The sequence below is a fragment of the Lithobates pipiens genome, unplaced genomic scaffold (genome assembly GCF_037356315.1).
Source record: "Lithobates pipiens isolate NorthernLeopardFrog02 unplaced genomic scaffold, aLitPip1_a1.2 Scaffold_13, whole genome shotgun sequence".
Lineage (NCBI taxonomy): Eukaryota > Metazoa > Chordata > Amphibia > Anura > Ranidae > Lithobates > Lithobates pipiens.
Window position 1 is genome coordinate 216105793 of NW_027507718.1, and position 18345 is coordinate 216124137.

Genomic DNA, 18345 nt, shown 5'->3' on the forward strand with positions numbered 1-18345 from the left:
ATATATGGTATTTAGACACACACAACTGTGGGTCCTGATTCTAAGTGTTTTTTTTTTTTTGCTATATAATTGTAAATTTAAATAAAAGGGCTAAAGAGGGCAATTTTTTCACTGTGTCAACCAGGGAAATATAACAAATGCATTCCCTACTACCCTGTTTCCCCGAAAATAAGACCTAACGTGATTGTCGGTGATGGCTGCAATATAAGCCCTACCCCCCAAATAAGCTTTACCCTGTTTCCCCGAAGATAAGCCCTACCCTCAAAATAAGACCTACAAGGACTTTAACTAGGGCTTATTTGGGGGGTAGGGCTTATATTGCAGCCATCACCGACAATCACGATATTTTTTTTTTTGTTTTGTCATAACACTGTGCGGTTAAATAATTCAAAGCCATGCATTTTTCACAGGCCATTTTTTTTAGGGCCCTTTCACATGGGCTGTCCGGTCAGGTCTGCCTGTCACTGACACTGCCACCATCCAATCCAATCCAATCCTATCTGCCAAAACCAAATGGATGAGGGTCCTATTTTCCATCCGTCTGGTGGATCAGATGGAAACAGACAGGTGGTCCGTTTCCATCCGATTTTCCCATAGAAGAGAGTAGGACTGTCCATGTCCACTTTGCACAGTGGAGCGGACACAGACCTGCCATCTGCCTGCTCAGTGGGATCAGCAGACCGATCCCCCACTGAGAAAGCGGAATCCACTATACGGAGGTGTCTGTGTGAAAAGGACCTTAGTTTTCCTCTGAATTGGGTAAGAGATCTGAAGACCGAAACAGCTTCACATAAAAAAATACTAAGAATTCCATTATTTTTCTTGTTGCCCTTAAAAACTAATCAGTATTCTTGTTTAACTTTTAGATTTTAGACTTGACTGGTAAGAGTGAATTGGTTGTTATGGGCACAAATAGTTTTTCCTGTTAGCACATATTTAATGCGATTATTAGGTTTACCTATTAAGGCAATACAAAGAGCACAAAAAAAATTGTAAACGAAAGTAGCCCAAAGCAACAATCAGATTGTAGTTGACTGCGTGATGTCTGCAGATTTGCTGAGAAGATGATTTGCAATTTGCACATCCTTGTTATTTGCTTGATTACTCAGTAAGGAATGTTTATAGATAAATGGTAATGTCTTTGTTCACCCTTTTGACAGTTCCTATGTTATTAATCAGTTGCAGCTGCCTAATTTTCTTTATATTCTGCTGCTAAATATTTTATGTTGTTTCCCTTTTATAGAAAACCCGATATGAAGTTTATGTGAAACTCCTGAAGGAAGGAGGCAAAGAGCTTTTGAGCAGTGGTGAAAATGACAACTCTGGCCTGAAGAAATCTCATTCAAGCCCATCTCTTACTCAAGATTCATCACCAGCCAGTGCCAAGGTCAAGCGTAATGTTTCGGAGCGGAAAGATTACCGGCCAGAGACACCCAGCATCAAGCAGAAGGTTACTTAAGAGGCATGGGATGACAATAAGCTGGAAGTCAGTCAGCAAGAGCAGCAAAATATATTGTCTGTCACAATTGTTACTATCTGTGGTTCATTCAAACAGCAAAATGAGTCTGTGACTGACTGGAGCTTGATAGCATTTTCTATTGCACATTCCTTCTTGCTGTTGACTGCTCACTATGTTGTAGATGTCTTTGTTCCCAATCTGCAGAGTGTGGTAGTTTGGCTTATAACACCTCATGCACTGCAGATTCAGTCCAGCGCTGAAAGGTATAGCAATTAATGCGCCTTTATTCATATGGGATACTTATCTGGACAACAAAATGTTGTGCCTGCCCCAGAGTCCACTGTTCTTCACCTTCATGTCAAATATTTTTAAGTTATATTTTTTAACCTAATTTATACAGCAGATATCAGTTTACTGTAATTGACCTTTCTTTTTTTAACTAATTTATTGAAAAACACAGATTTAAATGATTTGTACAGACAAGTTTGTGCTGGAATTATAGAGGGAATTGGTGGTAAAGTGTGGGCCAATGTAAGTTTTGATATCTTAAATAAGCCAACTTTATTGACACTAGACATATAGACAAATGCACGTTTGAGCCTGAACAGAGTAGGCCATTTAGTTGCTTCAGGACATGTGTTATTATTGTTTTAGTCTATGCCGTTCTATGCTGTCTACCCAACACTGGATGGGGATAACACATCCAATTTCAATCTGCACAAGGATTTTCATGTGTGTCAGACATTATTCCAGGCCATTCAATTTATGAATGTACTGTACAGTTTTCATCTCAATCATTAGGAAAGCAGTTTTCCCCCGTTTTTTTTTTTCTTGAATTCATTTCTTTGTCAGTTGCAAATCAAAACTGCAGCTATCCGCTTATGTTTGTCTAGGTATTTTTTCAAATGAAATTTAGACATATAAGAAATCTCTGCCATTGTGAGGCTTATTCAGCAGGTAAAAAAGCAGTGAGTTAAGTGCAGTTGTTCATAACAATCAGAAGTATTTTCTCAGTGAACTGAAATCTGATTTATTGTTGTCAATTACTTTATCACTGCTTTGCTGAATAAAGTTAATAGACTTTGTATAGTCCTTCAATTATGAAAGAATATAAACAGCACAAGATTCTGCAATATACCATCAATTGAAATAGTAATTTGCTTTAAAAATAGTTCAACATTTCTACTTCTAACTATAGTGCATTTTATTTGCACTTCTGCTCAGAGGGGGTTATTTACTGCAGATGGAGTGTGCAAAATCTGGTGAAGCTCTAAAAAGAAACCAGTCAGCTTCCAGGTTTAATTTCCAAAGCTTAATTGAACAAGCTGAAGTTAGAAGCTGGTTGTCTACCAAGCACAGCTGCACCAGATCCTGAGTGCACCAGTTTCAGTAACTCTCCCCCATAGTGTTCTATGATAGACATACTGTAATTTACAGGCATGTATTATTTTTATTTTTTCACCAACTCAGAACATTGTAGTTCATTCAAAATGAAGGGTATAAATGCTGATCGATCACAAAAGACTGGAACATAACATCTTGTTTTTTTTAATAGCTATGGGGATTTCAGAGAAGGATAACAGATGAGGGGCCAAGACTGCCATCACTTTAGTTGATTATTTTGAAATGATGTGCAACAAAGTGATTCTTTGAATTATACAGCTTTTCTACACAGCAGTTTTGTTGTCATCTAGATGCTTTTTTTTTTTGTTTTTTTGCAAATGCTTGTACATTTTGAAAGTCATTTTAAAAAGCTACATTTATATGCAGAAGTCATATACCACTAAACATGTTTAAATACATTTACTGTTTGGAACATATGGCTAAAGTGAAACAAATATTGCATAACTAAGCATAATTAGGTCATCCTTAGTGTTGATAGTCATACGTAACCCAAGGAGATTTTAAGTCTGAAGCGGATTACCAGTTTTAAAGTGGATGTAAAACCCTATTCATAAAATTTGAGCTGGGCATATATATCTGCACTGTTTTCTAATCTCTCTCAAAAGCACCCGTGGCTTTCTCCTGCTCCATTCTTCTGTTATTAGCATGATGACCTCTGACAAGTTCTCCAACAACTGTGATAAAACCAGGCTGAATTTTGTGTCATGGAGGGTGCTATAAATAGTTTAGCAGAGAGCTGGTCTATTCACAGCACAGCTCTGCATTGTTTCTGCCTTTTTCTGCTGTGGAGAGGGGGTGTGTGTGTTTCATCCAATCAGCTGTCTCACAGTGTGTGGCAAGAATCCACACCCACAGGTGAATCACAAAGAGAAAAGTCTAACGGGATGCACACTTTCTAAACAGTATATAAAGCTGAAGACAGCAGATTTGCATGTAAAATGTATGTAGGGAGATTTGTTCCCTGTATATCATCTGAGGCTGTTCACTGGGTATATGTGAGGGTTTACATCCACTTTAAGGAGTCTACCAATGGTTCCCAGATTGATAGGCTCCTGTCCATTGATAGGTTTCAAATCACATTTTAATATGTATGTCACTTTTTCACTAGCTAGTGCAGTATATTGGAATGTCTTCAAACCCTTCATGATCATTAGACCAGACCTTGGTACAATGTTACACTGATGTCCAGTTTAGAGAGAGGTCAGTAAAAATCTACCTGTCACTGTTCTAACATAATAGTTCTGCAAAGCTAGGATATGTAAGTGTCCAAACTACAGATCAGCATTAACCAAATAGTGGAGATCTAGTTGAGTTTATTAGTTAAATATGCATTTTTTACTTAAAAATGCAATCGGATTTGCTGTTTTGCTCTTTAGTAAGCCTTGTAATAAAGTGATAACTGCCTACCTAAAGTTAATCTATACTGTGTTAACATCTCTGGTAATATCTTTACCATGATAGATAATCGAGCATAATAAAAAGGTGGAATCAACCTTTCTGAAAAAAATTCTGTTCCAGGTTTCCCCCAGCCCTACACAAATAACAAAAACCTCAGCAATGATGTGATTTTAGATTTGCTGAATTCTGGACCGATCACGTGATCAGACGAATGGGCTTTCATTATATGAGCAACACTCAAGGAAACCTGGTACATAAAACATATTTTTTCAGGAATTGTACATATTTTAGCCTTGTTGTTATTTCATCCTTGCAAAACCGTTTTATATTCAATTTGAAATATTGGTCCATTTTATAGCAGAAATATTCTTTGCCTATACTATGCACTATACTAAATCCTTCCTCTCAGTCTTAAACCAACTGTAACAGTGTATACATAGCTGATAATAGAGACAATATCCTAAAATAACCACTGATTCCCATATTCTCTTGCCTCATGACCAAATGCTAGTCTGAATTCCACCATTTGCTTGCTTGTTCTTAGCTGAAAGAGAGAATCAGAATTCAGGTAGAACAGCTGACTCACTTGAATCACTAAGCACTTTTGGGTTAGTATACCTGACCAGCTACTCTGATAGCCTGGAATAGCATTTTCTTTCAGGATAGGTATTTTAAGGCCTCCGCATCATCTATGTATGTAGTGTAGCAGAAGGGTAAAGATAGAGCTAATTATTACAAGAAATGTTTACTTTTAAGTAAATGCACATCATATTATCTTTGAAAAATAGCATTTCACAAACGAGAAGCACTCAAATGTTAGACTTGCCAGAAAAACACATTAAGAAAATTATACATCTATTGCAGTTCAGCAGCCTGTAATATATTTTACTCCTCAGCCCAGAGCCAATGTTACTGGCCATTTGATTAATGAAACAGTCTTTTCTTGCTCAGCAGCTTAGCTAACTGCTTTTTTTTTTGTTTCTTAAAGCACATAGAAAATTAACTGTTGAAATTGCAGCCCTGAGCTGCATTATGTATTTTTTAATCTTGGATAAAGAGAAAATAAATACATCTGAGGAAATGTGAGTTTAGGAAGTAGTCAAGGTAATAACAGATTCAACTACTTGGGCTGATTAAAATATTTTACAGTGAAACTAAAGTCCTCAAATACTCACCTCTACTGCAGCAATGTAACATCCCCAGCTCTTTCCAGGTGCTGTGTTTTTGGTCATCTTGATTGCCCATCCCCTGCAATAGCTCATAACAGTCATCATGTAGGAAAATAAATACGTGGGTGTTTTTGGTGTGGGGGAGCCTATGACTTTTTTTTTCTACTTGACGATGCAGGTGTTTGACAATTGGCTGCTACCAAAATTGTCATATGGTGATGGGGGAGAGTCTTAAGCCCTGTCTAAGCTCTGACTATATTTATCCAGAGCGTCTTTTCCTTGCCCCTGAATGAAATGATGGGCGAATGAAGTGAAGAAAATGATAAGCTGCTGTGGAATCTGGCAGGTGAACCTGTTGATTTGCAATAGCACAGCTTCACTTTTAGCTCTGTATCTTAACGTAGAAGAACCAAACAATGTAAAACCCAACACAGTAGAATTAATTTAAACCTATTTTTAGATTTTAAAAACCGATATTGGTTGTGTACATATATAAATGTGTGAAAGCCACATACCCTGTCCAGGATCTTCTGCACATTGTGCTTGTACTCTAACCTATGGAGTGCTCCAACACATACTTGCCCAGGGCAGGCGAAAACCTCTCATTTGTGTACTAATAACAGTAAATGGAAAGTATGACAAGCAGCTCAGTGCTCAGTTTATAACTAGGAAACAGGTGCACGTGGGAAGGACAATACACATGGAACAATATGCATGAGATAAAATTCCGTAGCATGTGGACTTATTAACCAGAAAGGGATCCTGATAAAGACCCATATTAGCAGAGGTCTCAGTTTCATACATTTACGAATATATGTGAGCACCACAAATTACATTAGGATGCCTCTAGAAAGTGTAATCCTACTCTAGTCTACGGGAACACTTATACTGAGATGCATACAGCAAAAAAAGAAATTGAGAGCAGATATCCATATCTCTTTAAAGGTATGACAGCATGAGGAAGTTCCAGGCTTGTGGGGTTGCCTGGCATGTGTACCAACCGTTAGCATTTAATATTCAGCAATTTATGTACTGTAGGTGTGTGAAAGGTACTGATGATGTAAAAAGCATGACTTCTGTGATGTATACATTTTGAACGACGTCAAGCTATGATATTAAAGCAAACCTGTGGTTTATTTCAGTATGGTAAATTGACTGCTGAAGTGTATTTTAGGCATCTCCATGTATGTTTAATTAATTTATAGCGTGCCCCAGGATCTCCAAAATCTAAAGTGATTTTTTTTCAATGCAAACTGCAACCAGAGCTTTTATCCTTCTGCTCCATGTGCTTCCCTGTTGGTTAATACCACGGTTGCCAATAGGCAAGTACAGGGGAACAGATGCGATAGAGCAGGACTATACAATCTCTGGTCACAATCTTCATAATATAGTGCTCTGGGGGTTGAGCCTTCTATGGTATTATGGAAATAAACTGCACATTTATGCATGCAATTTGAGGTGCCTGCTCTATACTCTAGCAATCATTTTACAACGTTGAAATGATGCATAGTCTCACTGTGCAGGCCTTCTAATATGTCAAATAATATTGAACAGTGAACATTAATACTTTCATGCAGGGAGATAATAAAATAAACATTTCTATATTCCGCTTAAAGTGGATCATCACTCTCCCCATCCCATTTCTTTTTCAAATACCTGCATACATTTTTGCAGGTTCTGAGCATTTCAGATACTCACCCCCCCCCCCCCCCCCCCCCCCAGTGGATCCAGTGTTGTCCTGCAGAATCCTCTCAGAATTCTGCCCCTGCTCAATCAAACGCCGCAATCTTCTTGTAAGACATTATCAGGTTCAGACACCAGGCCTCATAGTGATGTGCTGCGCCTCCTTTTTTAATGAAGGACTATGTATCCTGGGATATGTGACATGCATATCCCAGGAAGCACAGCAGGCATTTTACACATCATTTTCTTAGGCATGTAATATGCATTGGGGAGGAGACAGAACTCTTTATGTTAAAAAAAAGAGTGCTCTGTGTGTAGAGGAGGGGTGGAGAGGAGGGAACATAAATCTGAGGGTGAAGATCCGCTCTAAGCAAGTTGTAGGGTCCTGTATTAAATGTAGCCTGCAAGAAACAAGAAATGTTGATACTTTCAGTACAGATGGGAGAATAGCTAAACTAGGAAATTATATTAGTATTTTGTAGTATTGATAAAGTCATATAAAAAAGCCTGTATAGTGGAAGTATTGGTGCTAGTTCAAAAAATATGCTTACTAACATTGGGTGGTATACCTGACTGGTCCTATAAGCTAGTTCAATTTAATATGGCATCTCATAACTTGGATGGTTTGTAAATGTTGTATCATATAGACAGAGTTTAGAGTTCAACATTATTGGTACACCACCATTTCAATTTGTCATTACATTGTCCAGGATTTTAAGTTGGAGGCTGATGTGTATATATAAGAGAACTGTTGGTGCAAAGACCTGTAAAAACATGGCACATTTTTCATCAAAGACAAAACGTCATTCCTCCTGTTTATTTTTATATCTTGTATATAATTGAACTTTACCAAGGTACATATTTATATATATATATATATATATATTAATAACCTAAATTACCAGGACAGTTAGTTTGATCTATAACCCATAGGAATTAGGTGAAGGACTCATTCTATTCATTGTGACAATCTGTACTATGTATAGACGGTGATGTGCATACATGTAACGCATAAGTGTTGTTTGTGATGATTATTTACGTTTTTGAAAGGTACAATCCCTCAATAGTTTTACATTGGGGGTTATATATTGTTTACATGGTACTTATTTTCCTGATTTTATACATCTTATTTTATACTGTGATGTATATACAATACATATACAGCTTCATTTTAATTTTTCTCTTCATTTTCATATAACCTATAGTCTTTGAATTACTTTTTTTCTTTAGCAATTCAAACTAAATACTCCTTAATTGAAAACAGTGCTTTATTATAGAAAACTATCTAAAATGCTCAATCTTGATTGGCGTTTCACTGTATATTGACCTTAAGGTAAAGTTTAAGGATTATTCCATCCCAAGTAATTTCAGTTAAAGTTGTGTAGCAGGCTTGTGGCCCCTGTGTGGTCTGTCCTTTGTCATAGTTCTCTGCTGTGCCCCTGCCCAACTTGGAAGCTGATCTAACAGAAGAACTCCCAGGCATTTGCACTTTTTGTTGCATCCCACACAGTTTAAGGCCAGGTTCACATATGTGTGGCCGCGGTTCCCAGCATGGAGTCCTGTGCGTTTCTGTTCACCGGTTCAGGTGCGAATCAGGTCCGAACTTTTGCATGAATTTGCACCTGAACTGGACCCAAACATGCACAGGACCCTTTTGGAATGGGGACTGTGGCCTCCCCGGACCTGTGTGAACCAGCTTCATTGAGAGCTGATCATACTCTCATGTCATGCGAATTGGATGCGAGGAAACACGCATCTAATTCGTACATATGTGAAACCAGCCTAAAATAAGGTAAATTGTCACACAGGGAGAGTTGGACACTGCCATAGTTGCCGCAGCAGGTTCGCAGAGTTGAGAATGCAAGGGCAAACGTCTTACTTCTCCAATGTCTCTCCAATGTCTCCTCTTCTGTAAGACATTATTAATTACAGTATTGATAATATATTACCAGACTTAGCTGTTTGGTGAACATCATACAGTTACACAGAGTGACCAATAAATATGATTTCATAAAAGGCAATCCAGTTTTTTGTTGTATTCCCATTTCATTGGAATATGAATAGAAGCGATCAGAGCAGTCACAAAGATAGAAAAAACATTGCATATCAATTACCTCCTCCTGCATTAACTTTTTATATATATATATATATATATATATATATATATATATATATATATATATATATATATAAATATATAATTAAAAAAAATCTTCTTAGGCACAGATGGCACTTGTCTGCATTTCACATATCTCATATTGTAAAACACCACAGAAACTGTGTGTCATGTCAAACTACTACTAACGCAAATGAGATATTACATTCAGTTAAACAGCTGACACATAGCTGCAATAATATTTTTTTATACTTAAAATTACTTAGAAGTTTTCATGGTGCAGTTCATCATCTCACTACCATGTAGGCAAACAGCAGATTGCCTTAAGAACATAATTTGATAGATTCTAGACAGTGTGATGTTTCTATGATTAGCTTCAATATTTATTCATATAAATTCATATAACAGCATAAAATATATATCAAAAGATGATATATACATGAAGTACATAAACAATGTGCCTCAAACTCATATTTTAAAATCTTTTAATACGTGGATAGAACACTATAAAATTCTGTTACTTTTAGGCTGGGTTCACACTGCTGCGGGGGGAGATCCGGATGTGATTCGCACCCGCACTGCAGTGCAAATCACATCCGATCTCCGTAGCGATGCGAGTTCAGCCATACAGATAGTATGGCTGAATTCGCATCGCTCCCGCAGCAAAGTCGCACGGGACCCTTTTTTTGGTCCGCAACAGAATCGGATCGCATGGGGGTTCACACCATGCGATCCGATTCCTGTGCGAGTCTGCAGATCGCACTGCGATATGCGGACGGATCTGGGGGTGTCATTAACATATCATTGACACTCCCAGCCGTCCGCATAGGGCAGTGTGAACTGCCGGCGGGAGTCATGCGATGCGGGAAAACGCTGCGGATTCGCGGCGTTCCCGCATCGCTGTGGTGTGAACCCAGCCTTAAGGACGTTTTTGCATTTAGATTGACTTCATGTTCCATATGAACAAATAAAATGGCCTGCTAAACCCATGGCTTTTATGTTCCATGGCATTTATATTAGGACATAGACAATTTATTGTAAATATGATTTAAATATTTTGTGGTTGCATTCCATGCTGGCAGTAATAAATGTTTACTGTTAGAAACAAGAACCGTTGACACTTTTGGTCAATCAGGGCACATTTGGGCAGCAATACATACAATTTATATGCCGACACTAATGTGTGTGGAGAAGGACTGTGTGGTACGAATATTACTCTACTCCTTACCCCTCTTTGATAGATTTAGACTACTGCTGCACGTGTTTTTAGTATGCTCAGCTTTAAGTTCAAGCGGGTTGATCTAGGTAAAGGGAGCAACAGGTTGTCGAATGTTGTTCATGGGGCTTACATTAGCAGAGTTACGGTTATATGGGTTAATGATATTTCCACATCACATTCCACTCTGTTTTGAATGCTAATTCTTTAGTTTGATTGCTCCTTACAGGAAGCCTGTACAAAGAGAAATATAAAGGCTACCATTGCCTTCTTCTAAAAATTCTACATAGCTGATAGCCCTTACTTTTTGAGTGACTGTCCTGGAACAAGAGTGCATCGAATTAAGTCAGAAAGTTTTATTTACATATCTGTTCTGAGTCACTCAGAAAGTATGAGGGCTAGTGGGTGAGCATGACAGCTAGGCAACTAGCATTTTCAGAGGGAGAGGACACCAATGGCAACCCCTGTTTTCCTTATACGTCAAAAAGTATGAGGATAATACATAGAATATGCCTTTTAAACAAAAATCCCCCTTGAGTTAGCACTTCATTATCTACATTGGCTGCCCACACATTTATGGATGATTTATTTTCAGGATATGCTTGCATATCATGGACAAATTACATTCAAGCACTGTTTAATCCCTCACACCTTCTCCCTGACTATCTGGCAGCAGCTGACTTTCAGGCATAGTTTGGGTGCAATAAATTTGGCAAATGACCAGTATGTTTTACACATGAAACAGGGCAGTTTGTGTTACAAAAATATGTACTCTAAAATTCACCTACCCCTCCCCCCTCCAAAAAATGAATATATTGCAGTTTACTAGTCTGTAAATGTTGTTAGCTGCATTCATTTCTATTTTTTTCCCCTTTATCTGGTGATTCAGCCAGAAACACACATCTGTTTTAGGGTGGCTAAACTCACTTCTTCACTGTATTTCTGGAGGAGTAGCATGGCCACGTTTGGACAACAGCATTGTTAACCTATGGAGAAGGCCATTTTGGATTGACTAGTAGATTTGGATGAGCTTCAGATAAGTGACTAATAAATTAAAGCCTAGCTACAGCTAACTTGTTAAGAAGTAAAAGCTAACTGTTGTAAGCACCCCTCTCAGTGTTAGATGGTTTGTCTCAACCCTCTAACTGCCACATTTGGTGTACAATTGGGTCTGAAAATTGCAGACTTGGACAGATAAACAGGGAAAATAAAGGGAAAAAGCCTAAAAAGAATGTTAATGCATTTACATCGAGATTTGTTAAGCTGCAGTGGATTGTCAATGCTCTTATTTACAACATGAAAATAACAGCACTAAGGTCAGATGTGAAGTAGTAAGTCACATTTCATTCCCACTGCTGCTTCCTTAAAATATGTGTTAGCTCATGTCTCCTTGTCTAATTTGATAGGATTAATGGGCTGGTTTGTTGATTCTCTTTTTTTAAGATTGATGTATACTATGTGTGGCTGTTCTAGATGTTGCTATAAAAATGCCAACTTGCAGCAAGGAAAATTTCTCTTTTTTTTTCGACAGTAGCATTTCTATTTCATGACAAGCTATGATGGCTAAGCACACACTAAATGTAATAGGTGTACAATTTAAATTGAATCTAGAGACAGTGCTGGATTGAAAAGGTTCAGTACATGGCACTTTTGAGAGATTAGGGCTCCTGGCTTCACTAAGCTGGAGTTCCTAAGGTACTTACGTTTTATTCTTTCATTCTTGTTTCATACAGATTTTTTAAGATGATCTTTTTACAAGTTTCAAATAAGTTTTAAAACCTCACAAGACTATATGCACTCCTACTTTAAGTTTGTAAAAAGAGACCAGACTCCTCTCTAATGTAGTTCCCCATGCAGTACAGTTGCTCCATACACAGAAAAAGTAGAAATAACCTGAAATTTTGACTTTGTTAATGCTTATACGCCAGTTTACTAAATACGTACTCCTTATACGCCAATTTGCTAAACACCTGATGCAGTTTATTGCATTGATTTGTCTAGTGTCTATATTTAAAATTAGGATGACTTGAGGGGATGCTTCCCCCTTGATATAATAATTAGCCTAGTATAGAATGAGCTCTGATAAACGCTCTTTGATCTAGTGGACGTACTGCAACTCTAAATGCAAAATGAATGCAAAACTTGTTTGCAAGGCCATTTTGGACAGCTCAGCAGAAACAAATGATGGGAATTAAAGCACTAAAAAGACTGATTTTGTCAACTCTGACAGTAATCTGTGCAGTCAAAAGCCCATTGTTAGCACCTACTGAACCACAGCAAAACACATACCATCCTTTATGGGTTCTACTTCTACTTTTGCAATTTCACAGACATCTAGTGGGAAATGTGTAATTGGACTTTCTAAATTAAGAGTTTAACATTTTCATCTAAAAATAGATTCATGCTTAGAACTTCTTTTTTGGGGGCTCTGAGGTTTTATCCATTTCTTATTTAGGGGAAATATGCTTTGAGCACAAAAGAGTAAAGCAATTGATTTGATGATAGTGGGTGATCATTAGCTGTCCTTTGTGTATTACAAACTTATACAGTATATCGCACAACTTTCACCCAAGATATAAACATTTTTCTATTTGATCCTAGGGAAATAGTGGGTGAACTGTGGGTAAAACATTTATAAATAGACTCCTTAATGTAGTGGGATTATCTATTTACAAAATGTAGATGCTGAACTAAACACTGTCTATCTGTCTTTGAAAGTTAAGAGGATATTGCAGGTTATAGTCTGACAGACGCATCCCTGCAGCACTTCATATGAAAAGTCCATTTAGCAACATTAAAACTTCTCACGTGTTGAAAAATGGTAAACATGATTTTTTCCTTTGTGGAATTCAAACTACGATGCATTGGTTTTTAGCAGATTAGCCTGGGAGTAAATATTTGAATTTTGTTGGGTAAAGCTAAGCATTGGTACTGATATGTTAATGGAAAGCTATAAAATGTTAGATGAGTATACAATACATAGAACCAAAATGATGGTACACAGAGCAGAGTCAAGTGTTTACGTCATAATGCTTTCTAATATGCAGGACAGTAGTCATACCCTGTTCACACTGCTGTGTTGGTATTGGTGGTTTCTGCATGTTAAAAATGAATTCCGTAATCTGTACCTTGTCCACGCTATAAATATTAAGGGATCAGTTAACAGAAAAAAGCTGCCTTTATGCAAAATACCCCTTATCACTTTAAATATGTGGTATTTCGTTTAAAACTACACTATAGTTATAAATGCCACATATACTGTACAATTTCATCTGAGTCATATGAGAAAAGCAAATCTTTTATGAAAAACTTGCATTTTGTGAAGATTAAGAGCTATTGGTCACTTTCTTGGGGCCTGCATTCAGTTAGAGCAGGGACGTTAATAGCGCTGAAGAGTCACCTGAACAGTCTTCTGTTATCAGCCCCTCAAGATCTACACAGGCTACATGGCCAAAACAATATGTCGGTCATGTAAATGAGTATTAAATACATAGAATAAGACTTTGAATAGTCACCCAAGTACCCATAAGTAAATGGGTACTAGAACTTCAGATGATTTCTGTGGTTTCAATAAATGGTGTTTAGCTCACAAAATTCACAGTTGCTTGTTTATTGCAGATCTTAAAATAACTGACCTTATTTATATGTATAGATTTGCTGGGGGGAGGGAGGATAGGTTATTGTAATATGTTATAAGATTATTAGAGGCTAGTGGAGGCATACAACTGTCCTTCTATGGGATCAATACAAAGAAAATAAAATGCACCTCCTTTAGCTTTAGTTCAGACAGCATATAAAACTTTTTGGTATTTTACAGTTTATAAATTATATTTATTGCTCTTTTCTATAAAACAGTTGTTATTTAGATTAGATAGATGCAGTAAACATGGCCTTGATCTGAACTAAGAATTGTAGTAATGGGAGCATTACTTTTAATGCGGTGTGGAGTGAATGAGGCTAAATGTGTCTGCTGATATCACATCAAATAGTTGGTATTTAGTAGTGTGTGAAATGCTTGAATGTTTGGTGCATTAGAGCAGCTTTGAAAATGAATACAAGGCTTTAAATGACCTGGTTTATTTGCAGTGCATTACCATTTGCCACATTTAAAACTAGGGCTATCTTTATGCCAAGGTGATTAGGGGCCTGTGTTGACTGGCCTTTGTTCACTTCAAAGGGGTTTTACTTTCCAATACAAGTCTTTGCAATTTGCAAAACCCACTTAAAGAAGGTCAGGAGAAGGTCACTTGCAGGTCAAACACACCTGTCAATGAATACTCAATGATCTCAGAAGAATCTCAACCTAATGTCAAGTTGATGCCATTGACATAAAGCCCAAAGTTGATTGACACAGGCCCTAAGGTAGTCACTCTAGGCCCCAAAAGCCGATAAGGCCCCAACAAGCATAACATTTTTCTTGTCATTGTTCACAGAGTAGGATCTTGAAATTGGCAGTTGCGGCTCTAGTGCCAAATGCAAAGTGATTAGGAGCACCCTTGCTTTCTCTACAGCCTTCATTAGAGGCTGCAGCTCAGTCATCACTAGGGATAGCATGATTATGTGAGACATGGACCGATTATCAAGATCACAGGTGTCAGCTGCCAACTTCTAGACAGCAGAAATGGAATTATATATTCCAAGTATAAGAGATGGCATTCCAAAAAATTGACTACAGAGGCTAGTTATGCGTCAAATTGTCATATTTTGTGACAGTAAGACTGGTGTGATACTTTTTACTGACATTAGAGGCTAGAAGCATACAGGATAATAAGAAATATTACACAGATAACCCAACTCTTTTCTTGCATTAGATATATTTTGTTGAAACGGGTCTGGTTGAAAGGGCCTGTTGATGTCATGCTGACTTACAGCTATAAACTTTCAAACCAAGGTGATTGCTTAAGCTTTAAATAAGCCAAGTCTCTGAAGAGCTAGAAGCTTGTTGCTTGTCTATCCTGATAAGTTATTTTAGGTCCCCTTGGTGATTGCAAGTAAACCCCTCACTAACTGCATTCTGTCTAAGAGTGAGAAAGTGAGAATCTTAACAGGTCACGCAGTCAATTCACAAGATAGCTGTTGTTTTAATAAAAGATTTAATAAACCAAGTCTCTTAGTGGATTTGCTTCTGTAACTGTCACACATTTTTGTCAACCTTTCAGCATTTGTTAGTTCTCATCGGTCTTGCAAATCAAGACTGTTGTACATTCTATTTTACATTGCAGAAGACCAAAAATATATTAGCGGAGATTCGTTTTTCATTACTGCCCCCCAAAGATGTACAACAATTTCGGGAAAATTACATAAAAATGTGTTTTGTCATTAAAATAAGATGTTTACTACAGAAAAACGGATATCCACCCAAAAGGATTAATTTGTGCCAAGTGGATAGTAATGGGAACAACCAGTGTTTTTAAAATTATCCTTAACCAAGATATGAACATCCAGCACACTAAAATGCTTCCTTTCTAAGCTGAGCATACTTCTACCAATGACTATATAGTTCAAGCTTCAGATTCAAATTAATAGGGCACTGGCAGTGCAGCAAGGAAAAGGTAGTGATGGAACTTCACAACCTTATATCTTCACATTAGCATCACAGAAATGAGTAACATAATACATATATCACTTTTTGCCTAATACAGAATTGGTAGTTTTAGCTAGAGGTTCAATTTTTTTATTTACCATTGTGTACTTTAAGTTTTCACAAACTTAAGCTGATAAAAATTGAGATAACTGAGGTAACCTTTGGAGAAAACCAAACTTTGAAAGGATCAGAAAATAAGAGATATAGACTCCTGATGTTATATGCAAATCTAGATGTCTTGTAAAAACTGAGCTTGACTACACCCCTTTCTAACTTCCTGTTGGTCAGCAAAGCCACCTGTCACATTAAAAGGCCATGGGAAGGATAGGAGAATGAGAGGGGGCGTTTACAGGAAAAGACCAGATTTGCATATTATATCTGGTGCCTCTGAATCTATTAATCACTTTATATTTGCAATTTGTAATTGTAAAATCTGTTCCCACGGAGAATAATTCTCAAAGCATTGTGTATTATAGGGTACTTAAGGGCTGGAGTTGAAAAACACTGCTTTACAAAGCACCTACTCCCGGGAGATATTGTACATTTACTTGTATTTGTTAGCCTAGCAAGAACTACAACAAGTTTCCTTTAAAAATGAAAAGCCCCAAGAGTTTCAGGTCATCTTTTCAAGGAATAGTTTCCCGCAATGGAGCTTTGGTGTATAATTGTACTTCTAATAAAAGATTGCACTAGATTGAAGGTAGCAGGAGAAAGTCATTTTCACACTTCTTTCAATACATCACAGTTGACAGTTTTGTGGTGGCTGATTGCTTTGACTGGCCTTGTGAGACATGAAAATATAAGCTTGAATTTTGTTTCACAATATCGAGTTCTAGTTAAGTGAGGATATGACACAAGTGCAAAAAAAAGCTGTATCGAGCACTTTTTAATGATAAAATAATAATAATGGTAGAAATAATAATAGATTCAAATAGGATCGCATTAGAGGCATCCTATGTTTTTTTTTGTTTTTTTTTATGTTTACATTTGTATTTGGTTTACTTCATATATGTATGTACATTTTACCTGCAACCTTCTCATTCCAATTTGTTGTAAATTAAATAACAACGCCCCTCATATTTATAGAAGCTGTGATATAGTACATTTCTCTATTGTGTAAATGGTCTTTAAATATTCAGTTTTTTTTGTGTTTTTATAAGTTGGGATATTGTTGCTTTAAAAAAGAAATGTAAACAACTTTACAGCATCAAAAAAAGATTTTTATGTACTGTAAATCATCCAAAATAATGAAGGATCTAAATAAACAAAGTGTGTATATGACATATGTATATGTACAAACTTTAGCAAGAAATAAAACAAATGTATTTCACTTGCATGGTTTCCTGTGTTGTTATTATAATTATAGATTTACTACACATACTGTACATGCATTAAATGAGTGCATGTTTTTTTTTTTTAATCATCTTCATGTCAGATGTCTGGTCAAAGAAAACATCTATTGCAATTATACCCTTTAGTAAATGATCTTATTGAAAAAGCAGAACCATTACACTTGCATTGAGTACTGCAACCTCCAGTGCTGTTATGCCTTCTGGTACTGGAGTAGTTATTATCTTGTATTGAGCTATAAGTCTATGAGTACTATCACACTATCTTCGCATGCGGCTCACAGCAGGAGTCCGGTGCATCCCCGTTCACCATTTCAGATCCGATTTCAGCCCGAAATTTTGCCTTAATTCAGACCTGATATGGACCAAAAGATGCACAGGGCTCCTGTGCAAATTCACACTGGAGCCGCAGTGGAGATATGTGAACCAGCTCCATAGAGACCCGGTCAAAATCTCCTGCTATTGCGAACTGGATGCAGGGAAACCGCAATAGTGTAAACCCAGCCTCAATGTTTTTTCTTTTCCATGGTAAGGCTTACCATGACCCAAAGTATCTTAAGGATCATAAAAGTATTTTCATTTTTTATCTCAGTTGAATACGGTTGCTAAAGAAAATGCTTTTTCAGTTTTTATGCATATAGTAAGCTGTATTCCTTTGTCTATTGTGAAATCAATATAGGCTTTTTATCTTAAAGCCCAACTGAACTTTCAGCGTATATCAGCTAAATACATTCCAGGGGCATAAAAACAAAAGGGGTGCAAAATCTTATGTTTCCTTTAGAAAGCAGCCACATCCTGATAAGAAAAGCCTGTTTCCTGCCAGCAAGTTGCAGAAGGACCTTTGCTCTCTGGGTGGAAGTAGAAGTCTCTCTGCAGAGGTCCAACACCCCTCCGGCTTAACAGCAAGTATAAGCTTTGATGAGCCATACATCTAACTCACCAGGGGTGTGTTGATCCTCTGCAGAGA

The 18345-nt window shown here is 37.2% G+C and overlaps 1 protein-coding gene across 4 annotated transcripts in view; it reads left to right on the forward strand.

The window, feature by feature from the left end:
• The window catches only part of PSD3 (pleckstrin and Sec7 domain containing 3), an 857533-nt gene extending 840170 nt beyond the window's left edge, over positions 1-17363 (forward strand). For all 4 annotated transcript variants that reach the window (XM_077476201.1, XM_077476202.1, XM_077476203.1 and 1 more), the window contains one exon: positions 1244-17363. In XM_077476201.1, coding sequence (XP_077332327.1) covers positions 1244-1459 — 216 coding nt within the window. In that variant the 3' untranslated portion in view covers positions 1460-17363. The remainder of the gene's footprint in view (positions 1-1243) is intronic.
• Positions 17364-18345: the final 982 nt, after the last annotated feature.